At 17.9% G+C, this 17,240-nt stretch overlaps 4 protein-coding genes across 4 annotated transcripts, besides 13 other annotated features; 1 reads left to right on the plus strand and 3 right to left on the minus strand. All coding sequences in view use genetic code 6, as the record gives it.

The window, feature by feature from the left end:
* The first annotated feature begins 91 nt into the window (after window positions 1-91).
* Window positions 92-188: a microsatellite.
* Window positions 142-204: a microsatellite.
* Window positions 157-242: a microsatellite.
* Window positions 159-263: a microsatellite.
* A 2,780-nt stretch (window positions 264-3,043) lies between these two features.
* Window positions 3,044-3,076: a microsatellite.
* A 247-nt stretch (window positions 3,077-3,323) lies between these two features.
* Window positions 3,324-3,358: a microsatellite.
* Window positions 3,359-4,015: 657 nt separating this feature from the next.
* Window positions 4,016-4,157: a microsatellite.
* Window positions 4,027-4,157: a microsatellite.
* Window positions 4,027-4,200: a microsatellite.
* Window positions 4,201-4,525: 325 nt separating this feature from the next.
* Window positions 4,526-4,559: a microsatellite.
* A 1,162-nt stretch (window positions 4,560-5,721) lies between these two features.
* Window positions 5,722-6,954, plus strand: IMG5_065320 (hypothetical protein; the record flags this gene model as incomplete). The annotated part of the gene is made up of 2 exons (XM_004036902.1): window positions 5,722-5,774; window positions 5,853-6,954. The coding sequence occupies 2 exons, from the start codon at window positions 5,722-5,724 to the stop codon at window positions 6,952-6,954; spliced, it is 1,155 nt and encodes a 384-aa protein (XP_004036950.1).
* Window positions 6,955-7,186: 232 nt separating this feature from the next.
* IMG5_065330 (hypothetical protein) lies at window positions 7,187-8,021 on the minus strand (the record flags this gene model as incomplete). Its single annotated transcript, XM_004036903.1, has 4 exons — window positions 7,187-7,453; window positions 7,500-7,588; window positions 7,628-7,928; window positions 7,986-8,021. 4 exons carry the CDS (start codon window positions 8,019-8,021, stop codon window positions 7,187-7,189), a joined length of 693 nt encoding a protein of 230 aa, XP_004036951.1.
* Window positions 8,022-8,200: 179 nt separating this feature from the next.
* Window positions 8,201-9,598, minus strand: IMG5_065340 (hypothetical protein; the record flags this gene model as incomplete). The annotated part of the gene is made up of 2 exons (XM_004036904.1): window positions 8,201-8,226; window positions 8,953-9,598. The coding sequence occupies 2 exons, from the start codon at window positions 9,596-9,598 to the stop codon at window positions 8,201-8,203; spliced, it is 672 nt and encodes a 223-aa protein (XP_004036952.1).
* Window positions 9,599-10,469: 871 nt separating this feature from the next.
* IMG5_065350 (hypothetical protein) lies at window positions 10,470-15,161 on the minus strand (the record flags this gene model as incomplete). Its single annotated transcript, XM_004036905.1, has 8 exons — window positions 10,470-10,531; window positions 10,589-11,955; window positions 12,045-12,541; window positions 12,582-12,760; window positions 13,338-14,120; window positions 14,167-14,373; window positions 14,653-14,762; window positions 14,809-15,161. The coding sequence occupies 8 exons, from the start codon at window positions 15,159-15,161 to the stop codon at window positions 10,470-10,472; spliced, it is 3,558 nt and encodes a 1,185-aa protein (XP_004036953.1).
* Window positions 11,972-12,035: a microsatellite.
* Window positions 11,981-12,043: a microsatellite.
* Window positions 15,162-15,896: 735 nt separating the features above from the next.
* Window positions 15,897-15,930: a microsatellite.
* Window positions 15,931-17,240: the final 1,310 nt, after the last annotated feature.

Below are 17,240 nucleotides of genomic sequence, written 5' to 3' on the forward strand. Positions count from 1 at the left end.
ATTTATTTTTCAATTAAAATAAAAATAAAAGTTAAAAATTTAAAAAACAATAAAAAAAATAAAATTAATATATATATATATAACAAATTTTAATATATATATATAATAAATTAAAAAAAATAAATATATATATGTTTATTTATAAATATGGAAAAAAAATATATATAAATATATATAAATAAAAATATTTAAATAAATGTAAATTTATATAAATGTATATATATATATATATATATATATAATTATTTATATATTAATATATACTTATGTATATTTTATATTTCAAATTATAATCTTATTTTATATTTTAATTTAAAAAAATTAATATAATATTTTCTTATATAAATATTTATTATAATTATTAATTTTTATTATAGTTATTTCATTGTTTATTTATTATAAAATATATTAACAATATTACTAATTTTATTGTTAAATAAATTTATTAGTATTATTATTTATTTTATAAATATTATAAAAAGGAATTCAAATAAACTAATTTATTTTAATATTATCATAGAAATGGATTAAAATATATGTAATTTTACTTATTTTTTTAACATATCTGTAATTTAATTTTAAAGATTTAAATTAAAATGATATCAAAAGTTAAATTGATATTGATAAATTATATAATGAAGCCAAACAATTAACTCTTAATAAAGATTATTAATAATCAGTATATTTATTATTTATAAAATAAAAATGATCTAAATAAATAATACATATAAAAATATTTATTTTATTTTTATTTGAGTAAAGATAGAAATATTGCAAAATATATTTTAAATTGATGAAAAAAGAATCGATGCCATTAATTTATATGCATATGTTAAAAAATTGATATTTTTAGAAAGTTCAATAGATTATTAAAATCAAAATTTAGAAAGCTTTAAACAAACATAATAATAATTTCTTTAAAATGCATTAGAAGTATTTTTTTAAAAAAATAAATAAAAAAATATTATTTTAAATATTTTAGTTAGATTAGAAAAATTATTTAACTTTGTTTAATTTAGCAACGTTTTATTATGAATTTAATGAATTTAAAAAAGCCATTTATTATTATTAATAATTAATATAGTCCAATTATATAAATATAAAAATTTATTTTAATTTAGCAATGTCATTTCAAGAAATTAATTAATATGATTAATCTGCTATTTATTTCGAAAAAGTATAAAAAAATGATAACAAATATTTAATTTTTTCAAAGGTTTTATAAATAGATCGTTATTATTCAAAAGCTGTAATTAATTATAGTAATTTGTTAAAAAAATAATGCAAACATACACAAGCAAAATTACTACTGGACGAATATTTAAAATAGTCTCCTTTTGACGAAAAAGCAGCGAATAATTTAAACATAATTTTAGCAGAAAGAAAATAAGAAGAAAAAGCACAAAATAATTATTAAAAAATGTTAAGATAACCTAATCCTAATCCATGCACATTATATAATCATGCAATATTGCTTTTTAAGTTAGAAAAATATTAGTAATCATTAGAAATATTTAAATAATTAACTGAAATATATTTAAATAATAATGGAGATTTAGTTAAAATGTCCTATTTTAATATTGCCTTGATTTATGAGTATTTGAATTTTGATGAAAAAGCTATAAATACATATAAATATGTACTTTTAATTTATAAATTATTATATCATATTTATAAATTAGATATTAGAAAAAATTAAAATTGATGAACAATCCAAAGAATTAATTTAAGAAAAAATTGAAAAACTAAGCAATCCTTAAATATCGGATAATAAACATTCAGAAATTTAAAATAATAATTATGAATTTTTTTTTAATAAATAAAATAGTGTAAGATCAATATAAAATTAATAATAATATTATAAATATTCTTAATCTTCATAAACTAAACGATAAAAAAAAATGTATCTTGTAACCCCAAATTTTAATTAAAGAAAAAATGGGAATAATTTTATAATAAATAAAAATTATAATACTAATATTTTTTCTACTACTAAGATATAGACATAAAATTCTATACATACAAACAATATAAATAAGTAAATAGATTAAAATTATATTGTAAAAATTAATGTTCCTTAAAAATATTATTTTTAATATAAAAATTAATCTTATTTTAATTAAGAAGAGTAAATCAAAAATTAAAATTTGAAAGAATTTATGAAAAACATGCAAAGTAAATGCAGTACAGATAAAATTAAAGATAGTAATAATGATTCAAATCAAGTTAGATTAAATTCAATCTAAGATTAATTTTATTTAACAAAATAAATATAGTAGGCTAAAACTGCTGGAGAGAAAAAAAAATTTTATTAAACATTTAATAAAAGTGAAGTTTAAAAAAAAAATTTAGAATTATTTTTCAATGGAAAACCCAAAAATTTGGTCGATAAAGATTCTCTTAAATAGTAAAAAAAATTATAGAAAAATATTAAAACAAGTGTAATTGAAAAAAAATAAGATTTAGGCGAATATTAAATAAATAAAAATTAATAACAATAAATTGGTTAGAAAAAGGAAATTAAATAATAAGATAATTTATAAATATAGATTTTATAACTTTAATAAATGTATAAATAGTAAGATGTGGAAATTAAAGAAATTAAAAAAATATAAATAGAAAAAGAAGAAGAATTAAAAAAAGGGAAATTAAATTATATTAATAATAATAAGAACATGAAAAAAAAATGGAATTTTTAAAAGCTTAAGAATAAAAAATTATAGAATTATAAAGCTAATAAAAAAAATAGTTCGAAGTTTAATAAAAAGAATATAAAGAAATTCAATAAATTAAATAAATTTAAGAAAAAGAATATTAAAATATTAAATAATATGTATAATAATAATTAGAACTAATTTAATAGCAAAAGCAAGAAAACGAAAGTACCAATTAATAAACAAAAAAGATTTTAGAATTATAATAGCAATAATTAATTAAATAATAAGATTATAGAATTCATTAGAATTAAAATTAAAGTATTAAAAAAAAAAATACTTAAGAAAATATTAAGTAGGACGATACTATAAATTAAGCTAGAAAATCTATTTAAATATAAGAAAATTTAATTAAAGAAAATCAATAAAAATAATAAAACAATTAAACTAATATTTAATAACAAGACCAAATATAAGATCAAAATATTAATAATAATATTTAAAATGTAAATAATTATTAAAATACCTAAAATAAATAAACTATAAAATTAAAATAAGAAGAAAATTAAAATGATAATATTTAAATGAAATATCAAAATATAGATACTATTAATAATAATTAAAAAAGTATCAATTAAGAAATTATAAAATAAAATACTTAAGTATTTTTTTATTTTATATATTTAATTTATTTTAAATATTTATAACAAAGTAACCTCAATTGGAAATAAATAGTTAATCAAATAAAATATAAGAACAAGTTAAAAACGGCAATAAGGAATAATAGAATTTATAGATATAAAGTGATTTACAGAAATAAAAAAATTAGGAAATCGAAATACAAGAAAATGTATAATAATTAAAAAATAATGATAATATAAATAATATTACATTATAATAATAAATTTAAACTATTTAATAAGTATAAACAATAGATAAATAAAAATTATAATAAAAAGAATTATAAAATTTAGAAAAAATAAATAAATTTTCTCCAAAATAGGTTAAAAATAACTAAAAAATATAAATTAATTAATAAAGTTAATAGATAATAAATGACTCAATAAATTAATTAAGTTAAAGATCTAAAAAGTCATTAAAAGAAAAAATTTCCGACGATTAAAATAATTAATAGTTAATGGAAAAAAATAAATTACACGATAAAAACTAAAATTTAAAAAAAGAAAATTTAGATAAAGAATAAAAGAGTATAAAATCTGATAGAAAAAGTAGAAAATCTGAATTAAATATAACATAATTAAATGATTAAGAAAAATAATAAACTTACAACTAACTAGAATATTAAGCTAATAAAAGTTAAAATTAAATATAATTGGAAAAAGATTAAAAAGAAAATGAGAAAAAATAGGACTAAGAAAAATATTATTTAGACAAATAAAATTAAGAAAAATATGATTTAGATAAATAGAATTAAGAAAAATATGATTTATAAAAATAAGATTAAGAAAAATATGATTTAGAAAAATAAAATTAATAAAAATAATTAATTCAAGATAAATCAAAATTAGAAAATTATAATTTAGATTAAACAAATTCTAAAATACAAATTGAATAAAATAATAATAATTAAAATGTAAAAGAGGAATTATAAAATTAAGAAAAGTAAAATACAAAATAATAATATTTAGAAACAAAAGATTAAGAGGGATAAAATTAAGAAAAATAAGATAATGAAGAATCAAATTAACAAAAACATGATTAATTATAATAGAATGTGTAAAAATAAAGTTAAGAAACCGAAACTTTGTAATTATCAATATAAAAATCATTAATTTATGAAAAATAATAAAACTAAGAAAATAGTTTAAAATAATATATAAGTCAAACTGAAATAGAATAATTAAGAAGTTTAAAATAATAATTAGAACTAAAATAAAATTAGAATATTGAATAATCTTAAAATTTAAAATTAGACAAGAATTAAGATTAATAGTTAGATGATTAGTCAAATTAAAATAAACAAGAAAATAATAATAATAATAGATTTGAATTAGAGAATAATAAAAATGAAGAAATGAAAAATGTTGGACATTAAGATTAATAATTTAACTCCTTAATAGAATAAAATATAAATAATAAAAACAGTTTAAATTAAGAATAATAATAGGATTAAATAAGTTAAGTCAATAGCGAAAAATAAAACACTGAAAGTTAAAAAAATAATTCTAAAATTAAATTAAAAAGTAAAAAATAAATAAATGATTAAGAAAATAATAATTATGAAAATTGGGATTAATAAAAATGCTTATAAGTTTTAAATGAAAATTCAAATAATTATTATGCTTTATATAGAATGTGTTATTTTTTTTTATAAAATAATGATATTTAAAGTGCTAAATAGAATTTCCTTAAAGTTTAACAAATAAATGAAAAATTTCAATAAGATAAAGTATTTTTTTAAAAAAAATTATAAATAAATAAATATTTTTATTTTTTTTATTTTTTTATGAATTATTTTTTTAAAAAAGATTAATTTAGGATTAGCTGAAATATTTGATTCATAAAAAGATTATGAATAAGCATTATATTATTACAAAATAGTTTTCAAATGTACAAATTAGTAATAATATATATTATTAAAAATTGCAAGATGCTTTTCTAAAACGAAGCATATTTAGCATGCTATTAAATCTTATGAAGAGGCTATATAATTTAATACGAAAAACTATTTAGCGTATTACAAATTAGGATCATTTTAAATTAAGAATGACTATCTCGATAATGGAATTGATAATTTATTAAAAGCATAATCTTTAAAATAATCTGACTTTAAAATATTTTATAAATTAGGAGAAGTAATATATTAATATTATGTTTATTAATATTTTTATAGGGTTATTTATTATATGAAGGAGAAGAAAAAATAAATTTAGCAGTTGCAAATTTATTAAGTGCATTATAGTTTGGTTAAAAATTATAATTGCTTAATAGGATTGGCAAAAGCTTATGAAAAAAATAGGAAATTGATATTGCAATAAAATATGCGTAGTTAGCAATCACAAGCTTAAATGATAAATTTAATTCAAATTCTCATTATTTCCTAGGAATGCTATTTTTATAAAAAAAGACTTCAAAAAAGCTAATGATTAATTTTAAAATGTTTTAAGTAAAAAAAAAAAAAATTAATAAAAAATAAATAAATAGAATTCGATCCTAATCATTTAAATTCATTAATAGAATATGCAACTACATAAAGCCTTTTATAAAATTATTAATAAGCATTAGTTTATTTTAAGTAAAATATAACAAAACTAAATACAAAATATAAGATTTTTATTTTTTTAGTAAAGCATTAGAAATTGATGATAAAAATCTAATTGTGAACTTTCGCCTTGGAAAATTATTTTAATTTAAATTAAATAATATAGATTAAGCGATTTAATGTTATTAGAAAATAGTCCAACATTAACCAACTTATGCTAAAGCCTATTATTAATTAGGACTAGCTTATATAGAGAAAGAGGAATATAAAAAAGCTACAGAAGCATTCAAAGAGACATTAAAAATAAATCCTCGATTTAGCGGAGCTTTTAAAGCTATAGGATCAATATTTTATAAAAATAACAGTGAATAAATAGCTTTAAAATATTACTAAAAAGCTCTAGAATGTGATCAAAATGACATCGAGAGTAAAATCGGAATTGCAAACTGTTATTATTTGATAGAAAATTTCGACTTAGCAATATAATACTATAAAGAAATATTATAAATCGAATAAAATGAAGAAATAGAGTATAATTTAGGAAACTGCTATTACATGAAAAGTTAAATTGATAATGCAGTTATACATTATTAAAATTGCTTAAAAATAAACTTTTAGAAACCGGACTGTTTATATAATTTGGGAAATGTTTATTGTATTAAATAGGATTTTTATAAAGCACTTGAATGTTTTTTATAAACAATATAATATGATCCTGAAAATTCGGCAGCGCTTTATAATTTGGCAAATACTTATTATTTATTGGATGATTATGAGTTGGCTTGTGATTATTTCGAAAAAGCTATTAAAATTGAACCTGGTAATGTTTAGTGGAGAAATTATATTGGAGGATTATATTTAGAGAAATAGAAATTTGAATAGGCTTAAGATCATTTATAAAAAGCTCTATAAATTGAACCTAACAATTAAGAAACTAATTTTAAAATTGCATAAATTTAATATAATTTGACTAATTATGATTAGGCTTTATAATTTTTGAATGTATCCATACTTATTATATATATTTTTTTTTATTTAAATTTAATAGAATGTTTTATAATAAAATTCAAATAATGAAGAAGCTATTGTATTGAAAGAATTAATATATAAATAATAACTAAAAAAAGAATGATTTTTTATATAAAAAATAATTTTATTATTATATAAACTTAAAAAAAAAACTAAAAAATAATAATATTAATATTTTTTATTATTATTTTTATAATTTATAATTTTGTTAAAAAATAAATTTACTATTTTTTCTTTTTTTAAAAAAAAATATATAATTATTTGAAAAAAATATAAATATTCATTAATAATAAGCTTTTTTATTTATAAAATAACTCTAAATAATTTCAGTAGATTTTCCTTTGCTTTTAATCTAAACTTCTTTTGCCCAAACAATACTATAATTATGATTTTATTCTTTTTCTATCCAATCTTTAGTAGATTAACTAATCATTACTTTTGCTGGTTCTCCACTGGACTCCATTTTGTTTGCAATTCTAATATCATTTCCATATACATCGTATCTAACTACATGTGTTCCTAAAATACCACCAATAATTTTTTTACCCTTTTATTAAAAATTTAAATAATATATAATATTATAAACTTTTTACTGTATGTATTCCTATTCTCATATTTAAAAAAGTGTAATCTTTTCTAACATGACTTATTGTTTCTATCATTTCTAATCCCATATTTACCACTATTTATTTTTTATATAATAAATAATATTTTAATTTACCATTTTTAGCTTCTTGTATTTTCTCTTCAGTAGTATTTTGTCTTTCAGCAACTACAAAGCTTAAAACTACATAGCAATCTCCTATAGTATAAAGTTTAAAAACTTTATTTTTTAAACATAATTTATCAAATCCTTCGAACAAATCTTTTAGCATTTTTAATACTTTTTTAGGATTTTTTACTTTATCTGAAAATTCTGTAAAACCTTTAATATCGGCAAATAAAATTGTTACATCTTCAAATTCGTCTGTTAATTCTCTTTTGTTAAATTAGAAATCCTGATGTCTTAATTTATTTAAAGCCTTTATATTTTTAAAGTATAATATAATCAATTTAAATAAATATAATTATATATTTACTATTGCAGGAAGTAATTAGTTAACAAGTCCTTACATTTTATCTTTCTTTTTGTTAATTTTAGATGTAAAGTTATAATTTTTATGAATGTCTTTCAAATAAATATAAGTCTTCTAAATAATAACAATTATAAAAGTCCAAAAGAAGAAAAAATTAGGTACAGTTAGGACTTCAAGTAATAAAAATATAAATAGCATACTAATAATAAAAGCATATATCAGCACATCAATAAAAGTAAATATTCTATTTCATTTTTATAAAAAAAAATGTAAATATATTTTTACAAATAATATATAAATATTTACACTATATAAGAATATGTCATGTATATAATTAAAGCTTCAATAATTTAAATAGTTAAAAAATTGCTTTGGTAACCGTAACAGAAATAACCTTATAATAAAGAAGGCATACATCCAGATATTAATATAATTTGAATTAAATATTTCCATTTTTTATCAGAAAAAGCTGCATTTAGCAAAAACAAAGTAACAATAAATCCTAAAGTTTGAATTCCTCTTAATATAAAAATAACATTAGAATATTCAAACGCAGATCTGACTGTAATTAAAAACATTGTACTTATTAAATACAATAGAATTAGTAATAAAATCATAATTTTATTTCCTGACAAACTATCTTTCTTAATCTAATTTTAGAAATGGTAAATAGTCTCTTTAGAAACACTTTTGTTTAAAATTAAAAATGCGTTTGTTTTAAGATCTTCCTAATCGAGTTTCATATCATCTTCGAATTCTGAAAATTCGCTTTCTAATTCATTTTAATCATCATACAAATTAGCTTATCCAGCTTAATTAATCTATTGTTATTAATGATTAGCTAAAATAATTTTTTATAAAGATTTCTAACTATTTTAAGTCAAATTTTTTCTCCCTTTTAGTACATTTATGACATTATTTTACTTATCATTTTCTTTAAATTATATATTTCCTGAACTATTCTATTTACTTTAATTAATTCCTTCTTTATCTTTCTGGCTATGCAAGATTTTGAGTATTCCTTAAAATTTTTTGTAAGTGTTTAAATCTCCTATTTCATATGCCGTCATCACATCTTTTCCTTTTGGTTAAAAAGTGATCGGCCTAAAAGAATGTTTCATGCTTTTGACCTCTTCCTTTATTTTTTCTGAAATTAAAATTTTTCCATAAGAACATTAAGTACATATTCTTGATGTAGTATTTATTGTATCTCCTATTAATGAAAATTAAGGTTTTGGATTTCCGATTACACCGGCCATAACTTCTCCTTTATTGATTCCGATTTTTAATTATATTGATTCTTATTATTTGCCCCATTTTTAATTTGAAGCATGTTCAATCATTTCTTTGGCCATGGAGACTAATCTTTCACCTTTTCCTCTCTATTTTATTTATTCAGACACATTTAATTCACATTCTTTTATCCCAGTAGCCGCCATATATGTTTTACCGACTGTCTCGATTTTTTAAGCACCGTATTTTTCACATATAAGGTCGAAATTTCTAAAAAGTTCATCTAATATTACCACTACATTGTTTTGTTCTTCCTCTACAATGTCATCAAAATAGCAAATATCAGCAAACAAAATGGCAACTTCATCTTAATCATCTGCCATTTCGAATTTGCCTGTGTTTAATTTGTTTTAGACGAACTCTGGCACTAGAATCGAAAGTATTGCGTCGTTTTATTTTTTGGTATTTTTAATATCTTGTTAAGCTATAAAATATTTCCTTTTTTAACTTTCGTTTTGGTATACTACATACATAGAAAGTAAAAAAACGTAAGAAATCATAATAAAAAAAGAAGCTATTGTAAAAAAATTGTAAAGTTCTTAAGAATCCCCTTCTATTTTATGTCTTTTTTGATCATAATATATGTAAATTATTCGAATCATGTAACTCAAAACGTCCAAAAAATTCAAAAGAAGTACCTAATAAATATTTAATCCGAAATTATAAGTCAAAATACTTGTAGATATAACTGTGGTCATAGAAATATTAAAATTCGATTCGACCCAATCTAGTACTATTTTGAATGCAACTGCTATAAAGAGTAAGTTAAAAACTAATTTGTATTAATAATCTTAAAATTTTTAAAGAAAAACTAGTAAAGATGCCAAAAAGAAAAAAACAGTAAATCCTGCACGAAGAAAACATCTAAGTTAGTATAGGTTTTTATCTGTTATACTGTCTATTATAACGTATATTATTAGAATGAATACTACTAATAATTATATTAGGCGATAGTTTTGGTAATTTTATGTAATCCGTTCATATTTATATTTGGTTTCAAGTTTATTATCATTAAATGTAAGGGAAAAAGAGTTCATTTTTAAATGAATTAGGTCTGATTCGCATGCAGTTACCACTTTTTTACATTTATTTGAAATATATATATATATATATATTTTTAAATTATTACTATCTAAAACAGATTGTTCTATTGTGCTTGAACTTGTAAATATTTTTTAAACTAAAATACCTAAATCAATTATTTTTTTTAATACTTTATTCCAAAATAATATTATTATTATAATCTTTCCAAGAAACTATATATTTTAAAATAAAAATAAAATTAATATAAAAATATATATATATTATTTAACTTTTTTATTATTAAATTTTAGATGCATTAAGTAAATAAGAATTTGGTTATAAAATTTCCAAAACAAAAACATTTATAAAATGCGTGATAACAAGACACACAATAACATTATAAATAATACAATAAACAGTTTCTTATCTTTTAAAGATTTCTTCCGTAATAATTACCCAATTCCAATTAGAAAAATTATCATTACCGTTTGCAAAAATAAAAATTATTATAAAGGCTAAGCAAAATACCTAACCCGTCCACACAGCCTTCACTTTATGACTCTATGCAGTAAGAATTGCTTTAAAATTGAATACTAACAAAACACTATAAATAATAACTAAAGAAATCATTCCTAAATCAGAAGTATAGCCATCAATACTTAAAGACCTTGAAACAATATATATAGACACATAATAGATTAGAGTACCTTATAAAATACCTTCCAATATACTTTAAAGTATAAAATTTGAAAAAACTCTTTATTTTTCAACCTATCCTGAAATATATAATGAAGGGAAAATTTATAGGACTGTTTTTTGGAAAGGTATGTCATAAATTCCATATAAAAAAATAGTTCCTAAATTTAAAATAAAGTCATATAAAAATACCCACATAGAATCAAATAAAGAACTTCCTAAAAACAAAGAATACCAATTAAAATAAAATAAAGAAATTCCAAAAAGCAAACTTTTATAAAACATAAAGTATATCAAAAGCTAAATTCTAAAAAAATAATTTAAACCGTCAACTAAAATTAGATTCTTTAAATATCCCACATCAGATAATTATATATCTCCACCATTACTAATAACTTAAAATTGTTGATTTTTTCCCCCGTTTTCACTTTAGATGGTTTAAGTTTAAATTAGTTCGATTGAGATATCAGCCATTTTCATCATTTCAGTATCTTTGTAACCTTAACCAATTGAACATACAGTAGGGTTAAAAAGCATTCCTCGTTTTATTATTTTTACTAGTTGTCCTTTTATTTAAGATTCGATGTTATATCCGATTACTATTCGACAAAATTAAAGGATAAATGTGAAATGCTGCATTAGTGTTTTGTCTTGGTTTATCCAAAAAATACTTTTTCCGTTTAAATGTAATTAATATTATTAAAAACGCATTTCAGTTAAAATTGTGTCTTGTAAAGTCTTTGAAATTTTTTATTTTAATTGATCAGTTTCATTAATTTTATTTTGTGAGTAACTTTTCGCTTATTTTGTGTTTCTCTTGCTTTCTTAAACTTAGAATGTTTAATTTAATTCATTTAATATTTAGCGGACTTAATTCCATACTTATTCTAAATTATCTTCTGTTATTAAAAAATATTGTTTATTTGATTATTTTCCAAATCCATTTAATACTTTTAGATTTCTAAATTAATTTTTATTTTATTTTTTATTAATTTTATATATGTATATTATTTTTTTATAATTTTTATATATTTATTTTTTAATATTTACATCGCTGTATTTAAAGTTTATTCTTAATTTTCATTTGAAAGCAAATAAAGATTGAAGTTAGATTAATTTATTAAATCAAATAAAGGTAAAATATCTTTATTAATACACTATTAAAATCCTAGCATTCCAACAAATTGTAAATCAACTTCATATTCTAAACCTAATTATTTTAATTCTTCCTCTTATACTTAAGGATTACTTTATATATGCCTATAAGTCTCTATATATTTATCAGCTTAAGCCTATGTAAGTTATTTTTTTGTAAATACAATAGGTTAAATTCCTTAATTTTTAAAGCTTTAAACTAAAAAGTCAAAATGCGGGTATTCATTTATACTAATTTACATTTTGGAACGAATTTAATTTGGATCTCCCTTACAATATAAAAAATATTTTTATTTTTAATTTTAGATGGTTTAAACAACAACAGAAAATGTTTTTTTATCTCCTCTTTCATAATTAAACATTTTTTCATTAATTTAAATTAATTTTTTTTTCTAATTTTTGATAAATTTTTTTATTTATTATTTTTTTTACTCCAAAAAATATATAGCTTTTATTTTTTTAAGAAAACAAATTGAATCCAGATTAACTTGCAAATTATAGTAGAGAATTTTCTGTTTATAATATTGAATTGTCTATTAATTCTAAATTATCAAGTTTATAATGTTCAATATGATTGCATATGAGGGATGTTATTATTAATTATTACAAATCTTTTTTTATATAGTTTTCTTCTTGCATTTACTGCATACTTTTTATATAGTCTTAAGTTTAACAAGTATTCATGTGTTTATATTCAATAAATTTTTATTATTCTTTATGATTTTAGTTTTATTTAATATTTTTTAAGTTTAATTTTAAAGAGATTTTATTTGAATTATCAATTAAATTATAATCATGTTAAGTACTTGCAGTTTCTATATCGAAGTTTTTCTTTTCTGTGTTATTATTTTCGCTAGTAAAATATGTAAATTTTTAGTTTTCGAAATTTTCTTATGTGAATATATTTTGATGTTGATGTTTATTTTAAGAACCTTTTTTATTTAAATAAAATAAAAATAAAATTAAATGTATTAGAAAATTATTATTTACATATTTAAAAAATATTTTTATTATTTTCTTATTAAGAAATTTAGGTTTCTTCATATCGCTTTTTGTCTTTAAAAATATCATAATTGTCATTTTTATCATCATCAATCTGCTTAATATTTAAATAAGTTTTTTATATATTTTAAATAGTTTATATCTATATTAATGTATTAAGGTTTTTAAACTCTTAATTATTAAAACTTTATCCTTTAACCAAATCATTAAATTCTTCTTATTCTATCTTATAATCATGTGTATAAGTCGTTATCCTTGCAACATTAATAACATTTTATAGTTAACAAGATTACTTATCTATAAAAATATAGTCAATCTAAATAAAATAAAATATTTAATTTAAAAACATAATATAATTTACATGTCCTAAATTACTTAATATACTTGGATCGTTAATTTTGAAAATGGAATTTTTATTTTTCTCCATTTCTTTTTAAATTTTAAACTATTATAACAAAGCCAAAATATCAAGAATTCCATGTATAGAAATAGGTATAAGTTATGAATACAAAACAATATAACTTAGAAATCTTAAAGAATTTGTTACATTTTCATCTACATAAGTAACAATAAAATCATTGTTTTTACTTAAAGCTATTAATACTATATTACTAACAATTGAAAATAGTATTAAAAAGCAAATATTTGCAAGGAAATAATATTAAATAATTCCTTCTAAATAAGATTATTTATGATTTTAATAATTTTTATTAAGCATTATTTTTGTTTTCATTCCTGTATAAATAACCAATCCATAAACCCAATCTTTTTTTTTTTATAAATATACAGTAGAACCTCTTGGAATAAAATTATCATTTGTTAGATATTCAATTTTTGGGTCTTTTTTTAAACGTAACTATCCGTTAAAAGTTGAAAGATTCTAGTTTGGAGGTTCATACGAAAGTTTTAAATTTAAAAGTGTTTTATATTTATTAAAATAATATTTTTTATGGTCTTTCGCATTAATAACTTTTTTTTTATTAAATAAGTATATATAAATGTTTTTAATATTTACTTCTTGTTAATGAGCTAGCATTAATTTATCTTAATTAATCTTTGCCATCTACATTACTTGTGTCTATGTAGCAAACACATTATTTATCTCTTATTTTATTTGAGTCTAATAATATCATGTCTGCAGGTGCCGTTTCTCCATGTTGTATTTTTACCACATCTCCTACTGTTAATTCTTCCCAAAAAACTGATTTGATAAATTAAGTTTCTTTTTGTTGTACACTTTGTTAAGTATTTTGTTTATTTATTGAATTAGTTTTTCCTTTTAATGTATTTTGCTAGATTATTTCTTTCTACAAATTGTTTGTAATTGTTTTTTTTCGAATTATTTTTTCCTTTTTCTTTTTTTTTAAACAAAAATTCATATGTTTATTAAAAATAGTTAAATTAAATATATATAGGAAATACATATTATTCTAGTTTTTTAATTGCTCCTCTCTTTTTTTTATATATTAATATAAATTTATTTATATATAAATAACCTAACATTTTTATTTATTTTAAATATAATCAGCTTTTGATCTTTACTTATCTAAATAATACTCTTTTAAAATATTCAGTAATGTAAAAAATAATAAAGTAAAAATTATTATCCAACTAATTTTTAATTTTTAAATAATAATTATATGTAATTTAGGATTACGATTTAAAGGAAGAGAGATCTTATCTTATTAGCATTACTAAAGATACAACCAAAAAAAATAAATTTCCAAATTTACTGTAATATAGGAATAACACTTTAGGTAAAAAAGATAAACTCTAAAAGATTGTAAATTATATTTAAATATTTTAAGTTTATATGATTACTGTGTGTATATTTGTTTAAATTTTATTAGATTAATTTTCTTTTAAATGAGATGTAATTCTACCATTTTTCAACTAAATCTTTTTAATAAAAAATGTATATAATAAAATTATTTTTAAATATATTATATATAATGAGAATAATAATTTAAGTTTATTTATTTATTTTTACTTAAAGAAAAGGTATTTCATCTTTTTAGCAATGAGTACACTTATTTTAATTTTTTTTTTATAATATAAATGAGATCATTAAAATAAAAAAATAAAAATCTTTTTTATATATATTAATTTATTAAATTAAGTATTTCTTAAAATATATAAATACAAAATAAATTAAATATAGTATTTTATTTATATTTAATATATATTTATTATTTTACATAGAGACAAATTAAAAAGGTTTTGTAGCCAATTATTGTAAAAATGAATTATTATTTGAATATAAAAAATAATTTATAAGTTAATTATTCATAAGGGGAAATTTTTCATTATTTTGGGAATAAAAAGGGTTTAAAGCGTAATTTAGAATAGCTCGAAGTGAAGAATTAAGCAACTAAGTATGTAAAAAAAGCTTCGATTATATAAAAAAAAATCTTATAGGAATTGTGGAAATAAGTTTAAGATATTAAATTTGATTTTTTAGGAAATAAAGAAGAATAATGTTGTCTGTAAAATTCTAGAGTAATTAAAATAGTATTAAGCGAATAGAATATTTATATGCTGATACATATTTTATAACTAAAAATAAATCTAAAGGACTTAAATTATAAATAAGTTTAAGTAATAAAATGTCATAAAGCATTTAATAAATTAATTATTAAATATAATTTAAATAAATAAATAATGTATAAAATTTTTTTATATTTTTATTCTTGTTTGTAATTTATTAAGATATATTAATTTAATTATTACTTATTTAAATACTATTATAATATATATATATATATATATATATATATATTAGATTAAATATAATATTATCATATTTTATTTTTGATATAAATTATTTAAGTTTTTGATTTAAAAATCTATCATATTACAAAATTTTATTTTTTATTTTTTTGAAGATTAAAGAAAAATTAATTTAAAATAAAATAATAAAAAAAACATATAAAATAAATAAATAATAAAATATTTATTAAAAAATTTAAATATTACAAATTAATGTCTAATTAATATCCTGATTGTCCATTATATCCTCCGTCTATAAGAAATTTACCTAGTATTATTTCTGATTTTAGAATAAAGGAAACAAAGCAAGTGTAAAAAAATTAAGAAATAATAAAGAAATTTATAGAATAGAAACAAATAAAATAAATTCAAGTATAATTTGATAATCCTAGATACGAATAATTAAAAAATCAATAAAATTCTTTAATTTAAAAATAACTTTTTAACCCCAATAAAAATAAATTATCCATAATGAAGTTAGATTTAAAAATTAAATTTTACATTTTAAAATTTATAACGATTTCAACAGTAATTTTGACAAAGAAACTTTATATAAAGAAAATGATATTTAATTATAATAAAGACTTCCTGATATAATTAAAAAAATAAAAAAATAAGTAAAAATTAATAATAAAAAAGAACGAAGATCTATTTATATAATGCAAAGGAATCTAAATTTATGGCTTTTTTAATAAATTTAGCCATTAATTATTAAAGAAAGATTCTAGTAAAAATAAAAATAAAATAAAGATTAATCTGAATTACAAAATTAGCCTACGAAAAGTCGATTAAAAAGGGACTTACAAAATATAGGAAACACAGATAAAAAGAATAAATAGGTATTAATGTAAGATTTAATTGAAAATAAAAATATATTTAGCTAAATATATAATGTTTAAACAATAATTGATTTATAATAAAGTATATTTCCACCAAAAAAAACATATCCAATAAAGCTTTACTATCCATTAAAATAGTAAAAAATAATATTTATTTATTTTAAATTTTCTCCTATATAAAAAGTAATACAGTGCCTGAAAATATAATTGAAAATCCTCCACCAATAAATAAGACAAAAATAATAATGATGAAACCGAAAAAAATAAATGAAAATACATTTGAAGGAAATTTAAATTTCGGGAATAATAATATAATAAAAATTAAATAAATATTTAAATTTATTCAATAAGTTGTACTTAAAGGATCTGATTTTTGTCAATATAGCTTCAGAAATGAATCTTGATTACTTTTAAGTAAAAATACTTTATGATTTTATTAGCAAAGGCTTTTAATTTGCAAAAATAAGTAAAGATTTAAGAA

The sequence above is a fragment of the Ichthyophthirius multifiliis genome (genome assembly GCF_000220395.1).
Source record: "Ichthyophthirius multifiliis unplaced genomic scaffold scaff_1120509250321, whole genome shotgun sequence".
Classification (NCBI taxonomy): Eukaryota; Ciliophora; class Oligohymenophorea; order Hymenostomatida; genus Ichthyophthirius; species Ichthyophthirius multifiliis.